At 42.0% G+C, this 16,494-nt stretch overlaps 2 protein-coding genes across 2 annotated transcripts in view; both read right to left on the bottom strand.

The window, feature by feature from the left end:
* The window catches only part of LOC139442966 (uncharacterized), a 62,032-nt gene extending 45,841 nt beyond the window's left edge, over nucleotides 1-16,191 (bottom strand). Inside the window, exon 1 of the mRNA XM_071223889.1 lies at nucleotides 15,816-16,191. The gene's annotated coding sequence lies outside the window, so the exon portion shown is untranslated. The remainder of the gene's footprint in view (nucleotides 1-15,815) is intronic.
* Nucleotides 9,283-13,980, bottom strand: LOC139443605 (uro-adherence factor A-like). Its single transcript, XM_071224565.1, has 2 exons — nucleotides 13,864-13,980; nucleotides 9,283-10,392 (listed from the first exon to the last, which is right to left on the bottom strand). The coding sequence occupies exons 1-2, from the start codon at nucleotides 13,978-13,980 to the stop codon at nucleotides 9,283-9,285; spliced, it is 1,227 nt and encodes a 408-aa protein (XP_071080666.1).
* Nucleotides 16,192-16,494: the final 303 nt, after the last annotated feature.

A 16,494-nucleotide genomic window follows, 5' to 3' on the forward strand; every position in this document is an offset into this window, starting at 1 on the left:
GTTGTGTTATGCCAATGCCGAATGATTGATCTCGGGGATTATTATAGGGACCCCTTTTTCTCGCCTCAGCAGTCACATGGCATCACATTGACGCCTCCATCATGGACGCCTGTTTCCCCGTAGCCTGTATCAACAACACTTGGTTGGGATTACCGCTTGACTCTCCAACCTCTCTATGTTCCGTGAATACCATAATCAGAATTCAATAACATCAAGACTAATTTCGCAGCGAATGATCAATGCAGTTTTCGAATCGTGAACCCACTGGCGAATGATGCTTATGTAATCTGAATGACTTGCTAAACAAATTTATAGCCAGGGCTCTATGTGTGTCGGACAATCGACGAGTGTGGGGCGAGCAATGGCGTGAGGATATCGCAGCTACTTTGAGCAGGCTAGCTGGGAACATAGGAGAGCATACATAATGGCGCGGTTAATGAAAACCCGGGCCAACTGAATATTACGGTTAATAGATCAATTTGTATTCAGCGATGCTGATTAACTTCGTTTGTTACCAGGAACACAGCAGTTGATGGCGCGCGGCCTGCACATACAAATATTGAATAAACTTTCTTTGAATCTTCCTTGATTGAATTGTTGTGCATCTTGATCTTTCGATTTGCTAGTAAACATGATTTATAGATTTCCATTGAACAACGTGTGCTGTGATAAAATGTGGACATTCCATAGTCACGAAACTGGGACCCGTATTCCTTCCCTGTGTTGGAGACACGTACAATTGTAAGATGTCGAGGAATGAATCTGAAATACGTGTCGGTAGTGAGTGAGTGAGTCAGTATGGTTTTACGCCGCTTTTAGCAATATTCCAGCAATATCACGGCGGGGGACACCAGAAATAGGCTTCACACATTGTACCCGTGTCGGTAGTATGTACTTGTTATAAATGTCGGTAAATGTGCCTCCTGTATGTGTTGATAATGTTCCTGCTATATGTGCAGGTGATATGTGCCTGTTATATGTGAGGGTAATGTGTTCAGGCTATATGTAGGGGCGGTAGCCTAGTGGTTAAAGCGTTCGCTCGTCACGCCGAAGACCCGGGTTCGATTCCCGACATGGGTACAATGTGTGATGCCCATTTCTGGTGTCCCCCGCCGTGATATTGCTGGAATATTGCTAAAAGCGGCGTAAAACCATACTCACTCACTCACTCAGGCTATATGTGTCGATACTATGTATCTGTAATATGTGTCGGTGATATTTACCTGCTACATCTGTGGGTAATATGTACCCGCTAAATGTGTCGGTAATATGTACCCGCTGTATGTGTTGGTAATATGTGCCTGCTATATGTGTCCGGAATGTGTACCTTTATATGTTTGGCTAATATGTGTGCATAATATGCGTTGTATGCGTGGGTAATTGTGTACTGGTAATGTGTGTATGTAATATGCATCCGCTATATGTGATGGCCAAAGGTACTCACCATATCCGTCGGTAATATGTACCTGCTCTATGTGTTGGTAATATGGACCTCTTGTATGTGTGGGTAATATATACTCACCATATCCGTCGGTAATATGTGCCTGCTATATGTGTCGGTAATATGGACCTCTTGTATGTGTGGGTAATATATACTCACCATATCCGTCGATAATATGTGCCTGCCATATGTGTCGGTAATAAGGACCTCTTGTATGTGTGGGTAATATGTACTCACCATATCCGTCAGTAATATATGCCTGCCACATGTGATGGTAATATGGACCTCTTGTATGTGTGGGTAATATGTACTCACCATATCCGTCGGTTATATGTGCCTGCCATATGTGTCGGTAATATGGACCTCTTGTATGTGTGGGTAATATGTACTCACCATATCCGTCGGTTATATGTGCCTGCTATATGTGTCGGTAATATGGACCTCTTGTATGTGTGGGTAATATGTACTTACCATATCCGTCGGTAATATAAGCCTGCCATATGTGTCGGTAATATGGACCTCTTTTTGGGGGGGTAAGATATACTCACCATATCCGTCGGTAATATGTGCCTGCCATATGTGTCGGTAATATGGACCTCTTGTATGTGTGGGTAATATATACTAACCATATCCGTCGGTAATATATGCCTGCAACATGTGTCCGTAATATGGACCTCTTGTATGTGTGGGTAATATGTACTCACCATATCCGTCGGTAATATGTGCCTGCCACATGTGTCGTTAATATGTACTCTTGTATTTGTGGGTAATATGTACTTAACATATCCGTCGGTAATATGTGTCTGCCACATGTGTCGGTAATATGTATCCGCTATATGTTTGGGTAATATGTTGCCGCCACACAATATTTGTTTGTTTGTTGTTTAACGCCACACTTAGCAATATTCCAGCTTTATGACGGCGGTCTGTAAATAATCGAATCTGGAGCAGACAATCCAGTGATTGACATCGTGAGCATCGATCTACGCAATTGGGAAACGATGACATGCATCAACCAAGTCAGCGAGCCTGACCACCCGATCCCGTTAGTCGCCTCTTACGACAAGCATAGCCGGCTTTTACGGCAAAAATGGCTTGTTGAAGACCTACCCCGGATCTTCACGGGTTGCCACACTATAGGTAATATGTATCTGTTATATGTGTCGGTAATATGTTCCCGCTATGTGTACTTGCTATATATGATGCCGTGATGTAAGCGAAATACAGCTATGATATAGCAATGGTATACTTGGCACATTGCTGTGATATCGCGGCTGACGGTGTTACCAACTCGCGCATTACAACACCGAGTGTCTAACGCCTGGCTGTCACGTATTACTGATCATTGTCATATATATAAATTTGAGACCATAAAATATCAGGATACAAATATACGACACGACAATTGTGTAGGAGCTAGATATAAACTGAGGCTAATTTATTAAACAACCGCTCGGTCTTCAACGCTATGGCGACGTTTCAGTATGTACTGCATATCAGAACGGACAAATAGGTAATACCGGGTGGTCAGTCTCGTCATAGAAATACCACTTCATGTGAAAACGACATTTGATTCACGTCAATATCTGGAGGAGGAATATGGAGGGGAGTCCGAGTGCATGGGTCACAATATCTCTTCCACTGGTGTTATATGGCAGTATATTTTATTTTTAGCAATGATTGTAACTGTTACATTGTTTTGGTTGAGAGTCGGTAGACCCTCATTGCATTATATTTGGACAGTGATCAGTCGTCAGGAAGTTACTATATTTAGATGATAGTGTGGTGAGTACACTTTTGGTTCGGTATACCACGGACAGTGATAGTATGTAACAGAAACATATGGAACGTTTAGTAATGTTCTTGTGCTGCTAGAATGGCGAGGATACGGTTTAGAAACTTCCAGTATCTTGTTAGGTTGTATATAAAGTGGGACAATATATGTTTACGTATCACTCACGCATTTTCATCGCTTCGCTACCCGCTTTCATGTGAGGATTGCTCATCATCCCTGATTCCCTGCCACGGAAGCTTGACCACTGACGCCGCTGGGAGAATATATATTATTTTCACTGACTTTTGGTATCACGACTGTATTTTTGTATTTTATACTGATCACTGCCATCATATTATTCATTGCTATTCAACAGTGTACTAGCAGTGTATTCTGAACTGCCATTGTGATTGCTATGCAGTGTTGATTTGTAAATTAACCTAGTTGATTTTGTAATACAACTGTTAATTGTATACCATTTGTTGTTTGTTGGTTTCACACAAGGTTCTTTTACGTGCAGTTTCTTGGTTAACATTGTTTCAATTTGGGAATCGACACGTATCGCTGGTCAGGCTGGTGACCCGGATACATAATGGTCACAGTATCTTTCCTACACTCTTCAAACGGGAAACCAGGGTACATGGGTCAAAATATCTCTCTTCTACTGGTCTGAGGGAGACCCGGATATAAGGGTCACAGTATCTTTCTTCTACTGGCCCTTTTGAAATCCTGGTCTAACGAGAGCCACAGCTTGATAAGCGACCTCATCCCTTTTCAAATCCTGATCTCATGAAAGACAGTTTCATGGGCGACCTCATCCCTTTTGAAACTTTGATCTCACGAGTGACACAGTTTCATGGGCGACCTCATCCCTTTTGAAACTTTGATCTCACGAGTGACACAGTTTCATGGGTGACCTCATCCCTATTGAAAATCCGGTCTAACGAGTGACACAGTTTCATGGGTGACCTCGTCCCTATTGAAATTCCGGTCTAACGAGTGACACAGTTTCATGGGCGACCTCATCCCTTTTGAAATCTTGATCTTACGAATGACACAGTTTCATGGGTGACCTCATCCCTATTGAAAATCCGGTCTAACGAGTAACACAGTTTCATGGGTGACCTCATCCCTATTGAAATTCCGGTCTAACGAGTGACACAGTTTCATGGGCGGCCTCATCCCTATTGAAATTCCGGTCTAACGAGTGACACAGTTCCATGGGCGACCTCATCCCTTTTGAAATTCCGGTCTAACGAGAGACAGAGCTTCATAAGCGACCCACCGAATTGGTAAACGTCTGAGACCTGCATCACTTCGGGCTTTCCTCCCAAAATAAGCTGACACGACGTGATATAACTGTAATACTGTTAAAAGCGGCGTTAAACCCAACTCACTCACTCATTCACTCATAAGCGACTCCATGTCAGCCTCAGAAACGATTGCCGTCCATGTTTCGGTGCCCCACAACGAGGTCGATGCTATTCTGTACAGTTATTTCATTAACGTGTTGTCTTATTAAATGCACTCGTTGCTGTTAAATGCACGCCTAACTGACACCGAACCCTTCTTGAACTATGATAATATGATTATGATTTGATGACAACGCAACATACAGAATATTGATAGAAGGCACTGAGAATAGCAATATCCATGAAAAAATATAATGAGAATCCTCCAAGCCCTGCTCGTGGTTTTATGGCATGATATGAAGATAACGAGGGTGATTAGTGTCCCGGAGCTCGTGCTGCGACTGTGCAGTGCTGTGGTCGTATTACGATGACTGTGGTTGGAAAATAGAAATCTGAGTGATCTGTGAACGCTATTGGAAACATGACAATGATCGTTATGAATAACAACTTTCTGTAGCCCTGTGTGCCGTTGTACAAAACAAACGTAGCGATACGACTGTCGTGTGTCTATGTTACTATATGGGAGTCACGATTACCTCAGGACTGAGATCGCTTTGGGCAACGGCACCCAAAACGTTGTGTATGCATTATGCAGAAGTTGTACATGATTATCCTTGTCATGGTTACATCCAACATCTAAATGTTTATGAAGACTCTCTCCCATCCGATATTGGAGTCGTACATAAACCATATTTGATTGATGCCAGAACAACATCTGAATGACCTTGTGAAACATAGTTGAATGATGACACATGGATACCATTTGCCATGTCTTAGTAGCATATCTGAACGTATTTGTAGCCTATCTGAACGTCTTGTAGCTTATCTGAACGTCTTCGTAGCCTTTCTACATGCCTTCGTAGCATATCTGAAAGTCTTATTAGTGTAAATGAATGTCTTAGCACTTTATCTGAATGTTTTAGTACGATATGTTAATCTCGCAGTCTAATGTCGTAGCTTATCTGAACGTCTTCGTAGCATATCTGAACGTCTTGTAGCCTATCTGAATGTCTTCGTAGCATATCTAAACGCCTTGGTAGCATATCTGAATGTCTTTGTAGCATATCTGAACGTCTTGTAGTATATCTTAACGTCTTGTAGCATATCTAAACGTCTTGTAGCATATCTAAACGTCTTGTAGCATATCTAAACATATTGTAGCATGTCTAAACGTCTTGTAGCATATCTAAACGTCTTGTAGCATATCTCAACGTCTTGTAGCATATCTCAACGTCTTGTAGCATATCTCAACGTCTCGTAACATATCTAAACGTCTTGTAGCATATCTCAACGTCTTGTAGCATATCTCAACGTCTTGTAGCATATCTAAACGTCTCGTAGCATATCTCAACGTCTTGTAGCATATCTAAACGTCTCGTAGCACATCTCAACGTCTTGTAGCATATCTAAACGTCTTGTAGCATATCTCAATGTCTTCGTAGCATATCTCAATGCCTTATCTAAACGTCTTCGTAGCATATCTGAACATATTAGGAGCATATATGAATGTCTTAACAGAACATTTAAATGTTTTAGTAGCATACCTGAATCCCTCGTAGAATATCCGAATGTCTTTGTAGCATATCTTTATGCCCCAGTAGCGTTTGTAAATGTTCATAACTTAACATAAATATTTCATTTCGACGAAGTTACTATTGTACCTTCGGAATATCATGACATCACTGAACAAATGAATGTCGTTGCCAATATGCTGTCGGGTTGGGAGCATCCAGACCTCTATTTACATTGGGTTAGTTCGGCAGTAGACGTGAATTACTTGATACACCTGTCGTTTATCAAGAAAGCGAGCATGTTAACTGAGGGGCAAACAAAAGTATACCAATTTTGTTTTTAATGTAATTGAAAATTGAAAGAACGGTTGGTGAAAGTTGACTATGTCTATTTAACCATCACTCATTCCTGCAACAGTTTGTAAAAAGTAATCTGAGGCTAGGTAGTTTTGTATAAAAATAAATAAGTTCAATGAACACTAGGTTTAAAATGAGTTTGCAACCAGATGCCCCCCTACCATGTTTGAAATGTTGTAAACCTGTGCCAAAAAAGTAAATTTATTGATCTTCAAAGATAAGACATCTAAGAATCCCATTAGCAATTGTGTATTGTGCGAGTTGTATTAAAAGATATGAAATTTTAAATCATTTTTTTATTTCAGATGTATTCTTTGATTGCTGACCAAGCGCCAGCACAGGTAATCTTTTGGACACAACATCGGGGTTTTTTCAACTGGAAATAAAACATGATAAAATCAACAGAGAGATATAGTTTTTTACTTCCTCGGTGTATATCGTTAATGGGTTTCATGGATTTATTCATTAAATCGCGACATCGCACATTCACCTGTATTGATAGCTGCTGCAGTTTCAGGAACATCATCATGCATGGAATTGTGGGTAATCAAGGGCAGTCACTGTGTTCCAGGAGTCTGTCGTAATCTGCCTAACAATCGGAAATAACGGTCAGTTCCTGGTTTATGTACCTTTGATCATTGGCACTAAAGTTCCTGTCTATCGATTGTCAAGTATTTCCAAGAATGCTTCTTTAGATTCACGATCGATAACCCGAAAGCTCACACTCCGTCTACACACTGTCCCTTGTGATATTTCCGACTCACTAATTTTCCTACGTCAGTTTCAGTTTTACTTCCAACATTGGCAATAAGGTGTTGTTCCTTCAACGAGCTCTTTCACACATATCTATAATCCAGCTCCAAATTATCCCGGGTGTTATTAGACATGCTTTCGCAGATTGTGTTTGCCTGTAATATTGCATTCGGTGTAATAAAACGTAGATACATTGTATCTTAATTCAACGTACTCCCATAAACACGCTTAATTGTCTAGACCACCTCAGGGGTTTAGTGGGTAGACTGTCTGCCCCGAGAGCGGAAGGTCGATCCCCTGCCGCGTTATTCCAAAAGACGTTAAAATGTGGTACTTTTTGTTTCCCTGTCTGGCGCTTGGCATTAAGGGGCTAAAACAAGGACTGGTCGGCTCGGAGTCAGTATACTGCGTCTGAGTGGGGTATTCAGATGCGACGGGATATCTCTGTGGGTTACAACTGTAAAACCAGCATTAATTCGGACAAGTACAAGCAGCCAAACACACGCGTGGATGCACGTCGCTATATTACTAGAGTAATCTTAAACGTGATGTTAAACCCCATTTCACCTCACCTCACCTTAATTGTCATATACAGTTGGATACAGTTGTATGTAACATGATAATTGCTTTCTTGGCCATTACAGCTACATTTTGGACAGTTTTTCTAAATACAATTGGACACTTCGTGCCAAGCAGATAGATGCCCAGTGTCTTTTGTGTACATTGAGCACTCCGTCATTGCCTATATGGAATAAGTTCATGGTCATTAGTCGATGTACATTTGCTTCTGAAAGAAGACAGTGCTATCTGTAATGTTTACGGTGCTAGTGAACTTATTGTTTTCATGCTGTCAACTACATCAGGGAGAGATATTGATTGACACTGATAAGTGTAAGTGAGTATGGCTTTACGCCGTTTTCAGTAACATTCCAGCATTATCACAGCGGGGGACATCAGAAATGGGCTTCACACACTGTACCCATGTGGGGAATCGAACCCGGACCTTCGGTGTGACGAGCGAACGCTTTAACCACTAAGCTACCCTACCACCTCTGACACTGAGAGGAATCCGTTCTTAGGGGGAAGGCAATATGTCCTTAAAGTCATACATAGTAATAGTACACACTCTCTGTAACGAGTTTTTTGAATTACTAAAGTCGAGAAGTACTGGACATAACGCTATTTCTTGAGCATTATTCAAAATACCAACACGTGCCTCTTCCCCGACCCCGCACAACAAAAATACAAAGAAATTTCTAATAAGCTTCCAATGATAGCCATAACTGCCACTCAAACTTTGACGAGAGTACGATATGGTGTTCATATGTAAGGTGTTCGTTGTGCGCGCTGTCAGATGTTTTCCCGTCAAAATGCCACGTGTGAAACGTGTTTACCAGCGATTGTACTTCTCTTCACCACAGCTTTTTTGGACGTCACTCAACGCATGAGTGTTCGCATCTTGTAAATCTACCGTGTATGGTATAACCTAACGGGGTCACCATTTCCACACAGCCAAACATCAACCAGGTGGTTGGACTTTCTACTTGTTGTGTACGAGCAGCTCACCGGAAACAATGTTACTTCTCACAAAGATTAACAAACGGGCACATTTCGGCTAAAAGTTGTTTCTTTTTGTTAAACTGGAACTCCCTTGTGTCCTGGCTATTATACCCATTATAAACGTCATTTCGTATAGGCTATCCATGTTACATACCAAACGTCACTCTGTCATATTTGACAGCAACAGAAATAATCTCGGTGACAGAATCTTGGGAATACGTCCTCGAATGGATTTCAGATTTGAGTCACATGACCTCGTTAGTTGATACATCCTCCTTCCTCGTTAGCGATATTCCACATATAGCGTTACATCCTCCTTCAGTGATAGGGGCACAGGTGCCCTTTGGGCACGGCAGAAACCTATGATTGTGGGTTCGAATCCCGGTTCGCCCCGATTATGTTTCTAGGTTTGTCAGCACCACATCCGTGCTCGTGGGTTTCAATAATGTTAAAAATGGCGTTAAACCAACTCACTCACTCCTTCGGTGATATGTTCTTGTCCTCCTTCAGCGATACATCCTCCGTCAGAGATATATCCTCCGTCAGAGATATGGCCTCCTCTTGTAATATATCTTCCTTCAGCGATATTTCCTCCTTCTGTGGGACATCCTCCTTCAGTGGTACATCCTCCATCAGAGATATATCCTCCGTCAGAGATATGGCCTTCTCTCTTAATATATCTTCCTTCAGCGATATTTCCTCCTTCAGTGGTATATCCTCCGTCAGAGATATATCCTCCGTCAGAGATATGGCCTCCTTTCGTATTATATCTCCCTTCAGCGATATTGCCTCCTTCAGTGGGACATCCTCCTTCAGTGGTACATCCTCCGTCAGAGATACATCCTCCGTCAGAGATATGGCCTCCTCTCGTAATATATCTTCCTTCAGCGATATTTCCTCCTTCTGTGGGACATCCTCCTTCAGTGGTACATCCTCCGTCAGAGATACATCCTCCGTCAGAGATATGGCCTCCTCTCGTAATATATCTTCCTTCAGCGATATTTCCTCCTTCAGTGGTACATCCTCCTTCAGTGCTATATCCTCCGTCAGAGATACATCCTCCGTCAGAGATATGGCCTCCTCTCGTAATATATCTTCCTTCAGCGATATTTCCTCCTTCTGTGGGACATCCTCCTTCAGTGGTACATCCTCCGTCAGAGATACATCCTCCGTCAGAGATATGGCCTCCTCTCGTAATATATCTTCCTTCAGCGATATTTCCTCCTTCTGTGGGACATCCTCCTTCAGTGGTACATCCTCCGTCAGAGATACATCCTCCGTCAGAGATATGGCCTCCTCTCGTAATATATCTTCCTTCAGCGATATTTCCTCCTTCAGTGGTACATCCTCCTTCAGTGCTATATCCTCCGTCAGAGATACATCCTCCGTCAGAGATATGGCCTCCTCTCGTAATATATCTTCCTTCAGCGATATTTCCTCCTTCAGTGGGACATCCTCCTTCAGTGGTACATCCTCCGTCAGAGATATATCCTCCGTCAGAGATATGGCCTCCTCTCGTAATATATCTTCCTTCAGCGATATTTCCTCCTTCAGTGGTACATCCTCCTTCAGTGGTACATCCTCCTACAGCGATATATCCTCCGTGAGAGATATATCCTCCGTCAGAGGTGCATTATTTAAATTGTGTGCACAGTTTTCACGACAAAAATATATGCTCAAAAATATTCATGATCCCTAACCTTTTTTCAGTACATGACCGAGAAGACAGCAAATAGGCAGTATTGATCAGGGTGGCTCTGTGCTTGTTCCAGTGTCACAAATGAGGCAGGAAAAAACCCAAGGGAGGTTTACATCAACAGTACGAAAGAGAACTGTAAGCTCGACAACCGTTATTTTGAATTGATGACTTAAAAGTTTGTTACGTATGGATAGAAGGAATAGCAATAAGATTGGGACTTTCGTAGTGCTGGCGCTTCATAGCACAACACAATCCCTTCCCAGTGTGGAAGCTGTCAAGTTCACCAGTACAGTAAGTTAACAACTCTCCTGCACACTGACCTCTGTCCCTTTGAACTGGTGTCCATTACCTCACGTTAATCTGTGGATAGCCTCCCTTTGATTGCACCGGAAGGTCGTTACTGTGTTGATACTATGGGGCTTGAGATGTGATCCGTGGACAAATAGGTCAAACCCTGGTAATTAAGTTGGCATTGACACTGGTGATGTTGATACGAACTGGCTGTCCACTCCAGTCAACCCTGTTGCTCAAAGTAACAAGGCCGCGCTAGATGTGCCATCATTTCTATATTAGGTCTATCGTAAAAATATGTCCTTTGCTCTTTTACTCGAAATACGTCCCCTTTTAATTTGATCTAATTGAGGACTCAAATAACGAATTCGAACATACTGGAAGGCATGTGTTCCTCCCTGAAACTCCGATATCCTCAGTCCGTGGTCTTCACTGATTCCACGATGTCTTCATGCTGCGTTCCCCCTGATTATGCAATGACTACACCCTGCGTTCCCCCTGCTTATATAATGACTACACCCTGCGTTCCCCCTGATTATATAAATAACTACACCCTGCGTCGCCACTGATTATATAATGACTACACCCTGCGTTCCCCCTGATTATATAAATGACTACACTCTGTGTTCCCCCTGATTATATAATGACTACACTCTGTGTTCCCCCTGATTATATAATGACTACACTCTGTGTTCTCCCTGATTATATAATGACTACACCCTGTGTTCTCCCTGATTATATAATGACTACACTCTGTGTTCTCCCTGATTATATAATGACTACACTCTGTGTTCTCCCTGATTATATAAATGACTACACTCTGTGTTCTCCCTGATTATATAAATGACTAGACTCTGCGTTCCCCCTGATTATATAATGACTACCCTCTGTGTTCTCCCTGATTATATAATGACTACACTCTGCGTTCCCCCTGATTATATAATGACTACCCTCTGTGTTCTCCCTGATTATATAATGACTACACCCCGCGTTCCCCCTGATTATATAATGACTACCCTCTGTGTTCTCCCTGATTATATAAATGACTACACTCTGTGTTCTCCCTGATTATATAACGACTACCCCCTGTGTTCCCCCTGATTATATAAATGACTACCCCTGTGTCCCCCCTGATTATATAAATGACTACACTCTGTGTTCCCCCTGATTATATAATGACTACCTCCTGTGTTTCCCCCGATTATATAATGACTACCCCCTGTGTTCCCCCTGATTATATAAATGACTACCCCCTGTGTTCCCCCTGATTATATAAATGACTACACTCTGTGTTCTCCCTGATTATATAATGACTACCCCCTGTGTTCCCCTGATTATATAATGACTACCCCCTGTGTTCCCCCTGATTATATAAATGACTACCCCCTGTGTTCCCCCTGATTATATAAATGACTACACTCTGCGTTCCCCCTGATTATATAAATGACTACACTCTGTGTTCCCCCTGATTATATAATGATTACACTCTGTGTTCTCCCTGATTATATAAATGACTACCCCCTGTGTTCCCCCTGATTATATAAATGACTACACTCTGCGTTCCCCCTGATTATATAAATGACTACACTCTGCGTTCCCCCTGATTATATAAATGACTACACCCTGTGTTCCCCCTGATTATATAATGACTACACTCTGTGTTCTCCCTGATTATATAAATGACTACACTCTGTGTTCCCCCTGATTATTTAAATGACTACACCCTGCGTTCCCCCTGATTATATAATGACTACACTCTGTGTTCTCCCTGATTATATAAATGACTACACTCTGTGTTCTCCCTGATTATATAAATGACTACACTCTGTGTTCTCCCTGATTATATAAATGACTACACTCTGTGTTCCCCCTGATTATATAAATGACTACACTCTGTGTTCTCCCTGATTATATAAATGACTACACTCTGTGTTCCCCCTGATTATATAAATGACTACACTCTGTGTTCCCCCTGATTATATAATGACTACACCCTGTGTTCCCCCTGATTATATAATGACTACTCTCTGCGTTTCCCCTGATTATATAATGACTACACTCTACGTTCCCCCTGATTATATAATGACTACACCCTGCGTTCCCCCTGATTATATAAATGACTACACTCTGTGTTCTCCCTGATTATATAAATGACTACACTCTGTGTTCCCCCTGATTATATAAATGACTACACTGTGTGTTCTCCCTGATTATATAAATGACTACACTCTGTGTTCTCCCTGATTATATAATGACTACACTCTGTGTTCCCCCTCATTATATAAATGACTACACTCTGTGTTCTCCCTGATTATATAAATGACTACACTCTGTGTTCCCCCTGATTATATAAATGACTACACCCTGTGTTCTCCCTGATTATATAAATGACTACACTCTGTGTTCTCCCTGATTATATAAATGACTACACCCTGTGTTCTCCCTGATTATATAAATGACTACACTCTGTGTTCTCCCTAATTATATAAATGACTACACTCTGTGTTCCCCCTGATTATATAAATGACTACACTCTGCGTTCTCCCTGATTATATAAATGACTACACTCTGCGTTCTCCCTGATTATATAAATGACTACACCCTGTGTTCCCCCTGATTATATAATGACTTCACTCTGCTTTCCCCCTGATTATATAAATGACTACACTCTGTGTTCTCCCTGATTATATAATGACTACACCCTGTGTTCCCCCTGATTATATAAATGACTACACTCTGTGTTCCCTCTGATTATATAAATGACTACACTCTGTGTTGTCCCTGATTATATAATGACTACACTCTGCGTTCCCCCTTATTATATAATGACTACCCCCTGTGTTCCCCCTGATTATATAATGTTTTCACCCTCTGTTACCCACTGTCTCTTCCTTGCCTCGTGTTTTCCATAGTCCAGAACCTTCACCAGCGTTGTCCGGGCTACGCCAGTGGTGGACGAGGAAACCAAGAGCGCCCCCCCCCCCCCCCCCCCCCCCTCCCCTCCTTGACATCTCCCCGCATGCATACGCATCCCTACTGAGAAATCGTCAGCATCAGGAACCAACACCGCATGCCGCTGTCAGGATCATGAGCATAATGCTGGTGCCATTCTCCTGGATTATCCAACCAGGGCGTGATTGCCTTAGTCTGTTACGTGCAGAGAGGAACGGTGGCGTGGCCATGGAGTCGAATCAAGAAAATGACTCCAGCCTGATGTAATTATTGCAATACACGTAGCGTAACTGAATAACAAGGGAATCATAAACAACACTGTCACGGAAAATTATCATCAATAACTGATTTCATTTAGTGCTTGTTTTTCAACTGGAACCTAATTCCCTTCTTATAAAGTAAGTTGGTTCCAGTTATCGATTCTCTCTTCATCACCAAGCACACATTCTATGTACTGTTTTATAAGTATTCGTAGAGCCTTCATTTGCATTACAAGAGATATTTATAAGGAAGGATTAGCGATCACATGCTCAACATAGATACTGGTTGATATGAAATTCATGTGAGTGATTATTCATCAATTATTAAATTCAATGCTACAAAGTAGAAACTGTTGTACTACATTCAACTCCGGCAGCGTGAATTGATGAGTTATTGTTTAAACATGAGTCCATATTAGATTCCCATCAATTAATCTTACGATAGATAATATTCCCATCTTGTTCACCCGTTCAATCCAGGTTTTGAACAGGCCTGTCCATCTGCGGTGGACGAACTGTAACCTTTCAAATCCTATGGGTGTGCTACAGTTGCATTGCCATCGGATGGCTGCGTGGTTAACTCATACGGAACTGATGGAGTTGCTGATTATTGGCAATGTTGCATAATCGAAAATTCCAAGTGGTACACCGGACCGAAATGATCAGGAGGAACATGGAGAATGGTCTCGGGATCAATGAACTTATCACATATGGAGTTATGTACATGGCTGGTGCATGCATCTTGGGATTAACTGACTTGACCTGGACTCTGATATGGCGGATATCATCTAACTTAAAATGTGTGGCCCCGAAATGGTCTCCGATATTGTAGGTATAGATAAAAGCGACGAAACTCTTTCCATATTCTTAAGAAATCTCTTCTAAAAGTGACAAAGTCCTTTCCATATTCTTAAGATACCTCTTCTAAAAGCGTCAAAATCCTTGCCATATTCTTAAGATACCTCTTCTAAAAGCGACAAAATCCTTTCCATATTCTTAAGAAATATCTTCTAAAAGCGACAAAATCCTTTCCATATTCTTAAGAAATCTCTTCTAAAAGCGACACCATCCTTTCCATATCCTTAAAATATATCTGCTTAAAAGCAGAGTTGACTGTACGATTCCACATGAGCACGTGTTTATGAATCACTATCAAGTAGGGATGATACCTGGTGTTAGCGAAAAGGTGCGCGTACGCTGCCCCACCGTCACAAACACATGCAAAGGCAAATCAAATGTTCACCAGAAAAGTACAAATTGGGGACTGCTTGGGACATCATTTTAGTCACTATAATATGCTATAGCTATATGACGCCGGTCTGTAAATAATCCAGTGATTGACATCATGAGCATCAATCCACACATTTGGGATACGATGACATGCATCAACCAAGTCAGCGATCCTGACCACCCGATCCCGTTAGTCACCTCTTACGACAAGCATAGCGCCTTTTACGGCAAGTATGGGTTGCTGAAGACCTATTCTATCCCGGATCTTCACGGGTCCTTTTTGACTGTATACAAATTGCATAGAGCGATATTTGACGATACACCAATGTGTAGGGGAGTTGGTATAGTATTACGCCCCTTTTAGCAATATTCCAGCAAAATCACTCCGAAATTGGCGATACACCGATGAGTGATTTATTATGGTTTTACGTCGCTTTTAACAATATTTCAGCAATACCGCGTCGGCGACAACAGAAATTGGCGACACATAGCTAAAATAATGCACTCTCTACAAACATGTAATGTGTATTGTCTCTAATTCCTGATTAGGAAGGTGAGAAAGGCGAAGTACTCACTTGCTATGGCGCTGTATCCATACCAAACAGATATCAGATCTATCAGGTATGACCACCCCGTACACAGCAGGGTCACGTGTACAATGTCCACCCAGTGTCCGGCACAAGAGGACAGGGGAGAGAAATGTGGGCCGGACAGTACCGCTGAGTCCTGGGACAAGTCTAGATCACCCCTTCGGCTCCCCGTCTTACACCTCGTGGTGGAACTCACAGCCACGGACTAACACCCCAATTGATAGTCAACCGTGTCGCCGTCCTCTGAAAATATTGGGCCATGCCCTTGGGTCCTTTGCGGAAATTATTTTAGAGTTCCGAACGGCATCCGTAATGCCTTACTTAATGTGCATCAAGGGAAGCTGAGAGCGGACAGAGGAGGTTCGCTGTGGCTGTTATACCGTCCCGGCGATCCTGCCGCCGGCACTCAGTCAACACAGTCAACGCCGATATACCAGCGGCTGATATATGGGCCGAGATGTCCATCTCTTGAGACCTTGAGTAAATAGGTTTATATAATGTTGATGCACATTTATCATCATACTGAAGGATGTTCGTATGATAAATGTTTCACCTGGCGATTTTTAAAGACGAGCTGTTTTATTTTCTACAATAAAAGACGGGATATTATTACTTCTTTATTGCTTAAAGGATAGACTGACAACAAATCTAAGCATACTCGGCA

The sequence above is a fragment of the Haliotis cracherodii genome, unplaced genomic scaffold (assembly GCF_022045235.1).
Source record: "Haliotis cracherodii isolate W230 unplaced genomic scaffold, xgHalCrac1.p SCAF_5, whole genome shotgun sequence".
Classification (NCBI taxonomy): Eukaryota; Metazoa; Mollusca; class Gastropoda; order Lepetellida; family Haliotidae; genus Haliotis; species Haliotis cracherodii.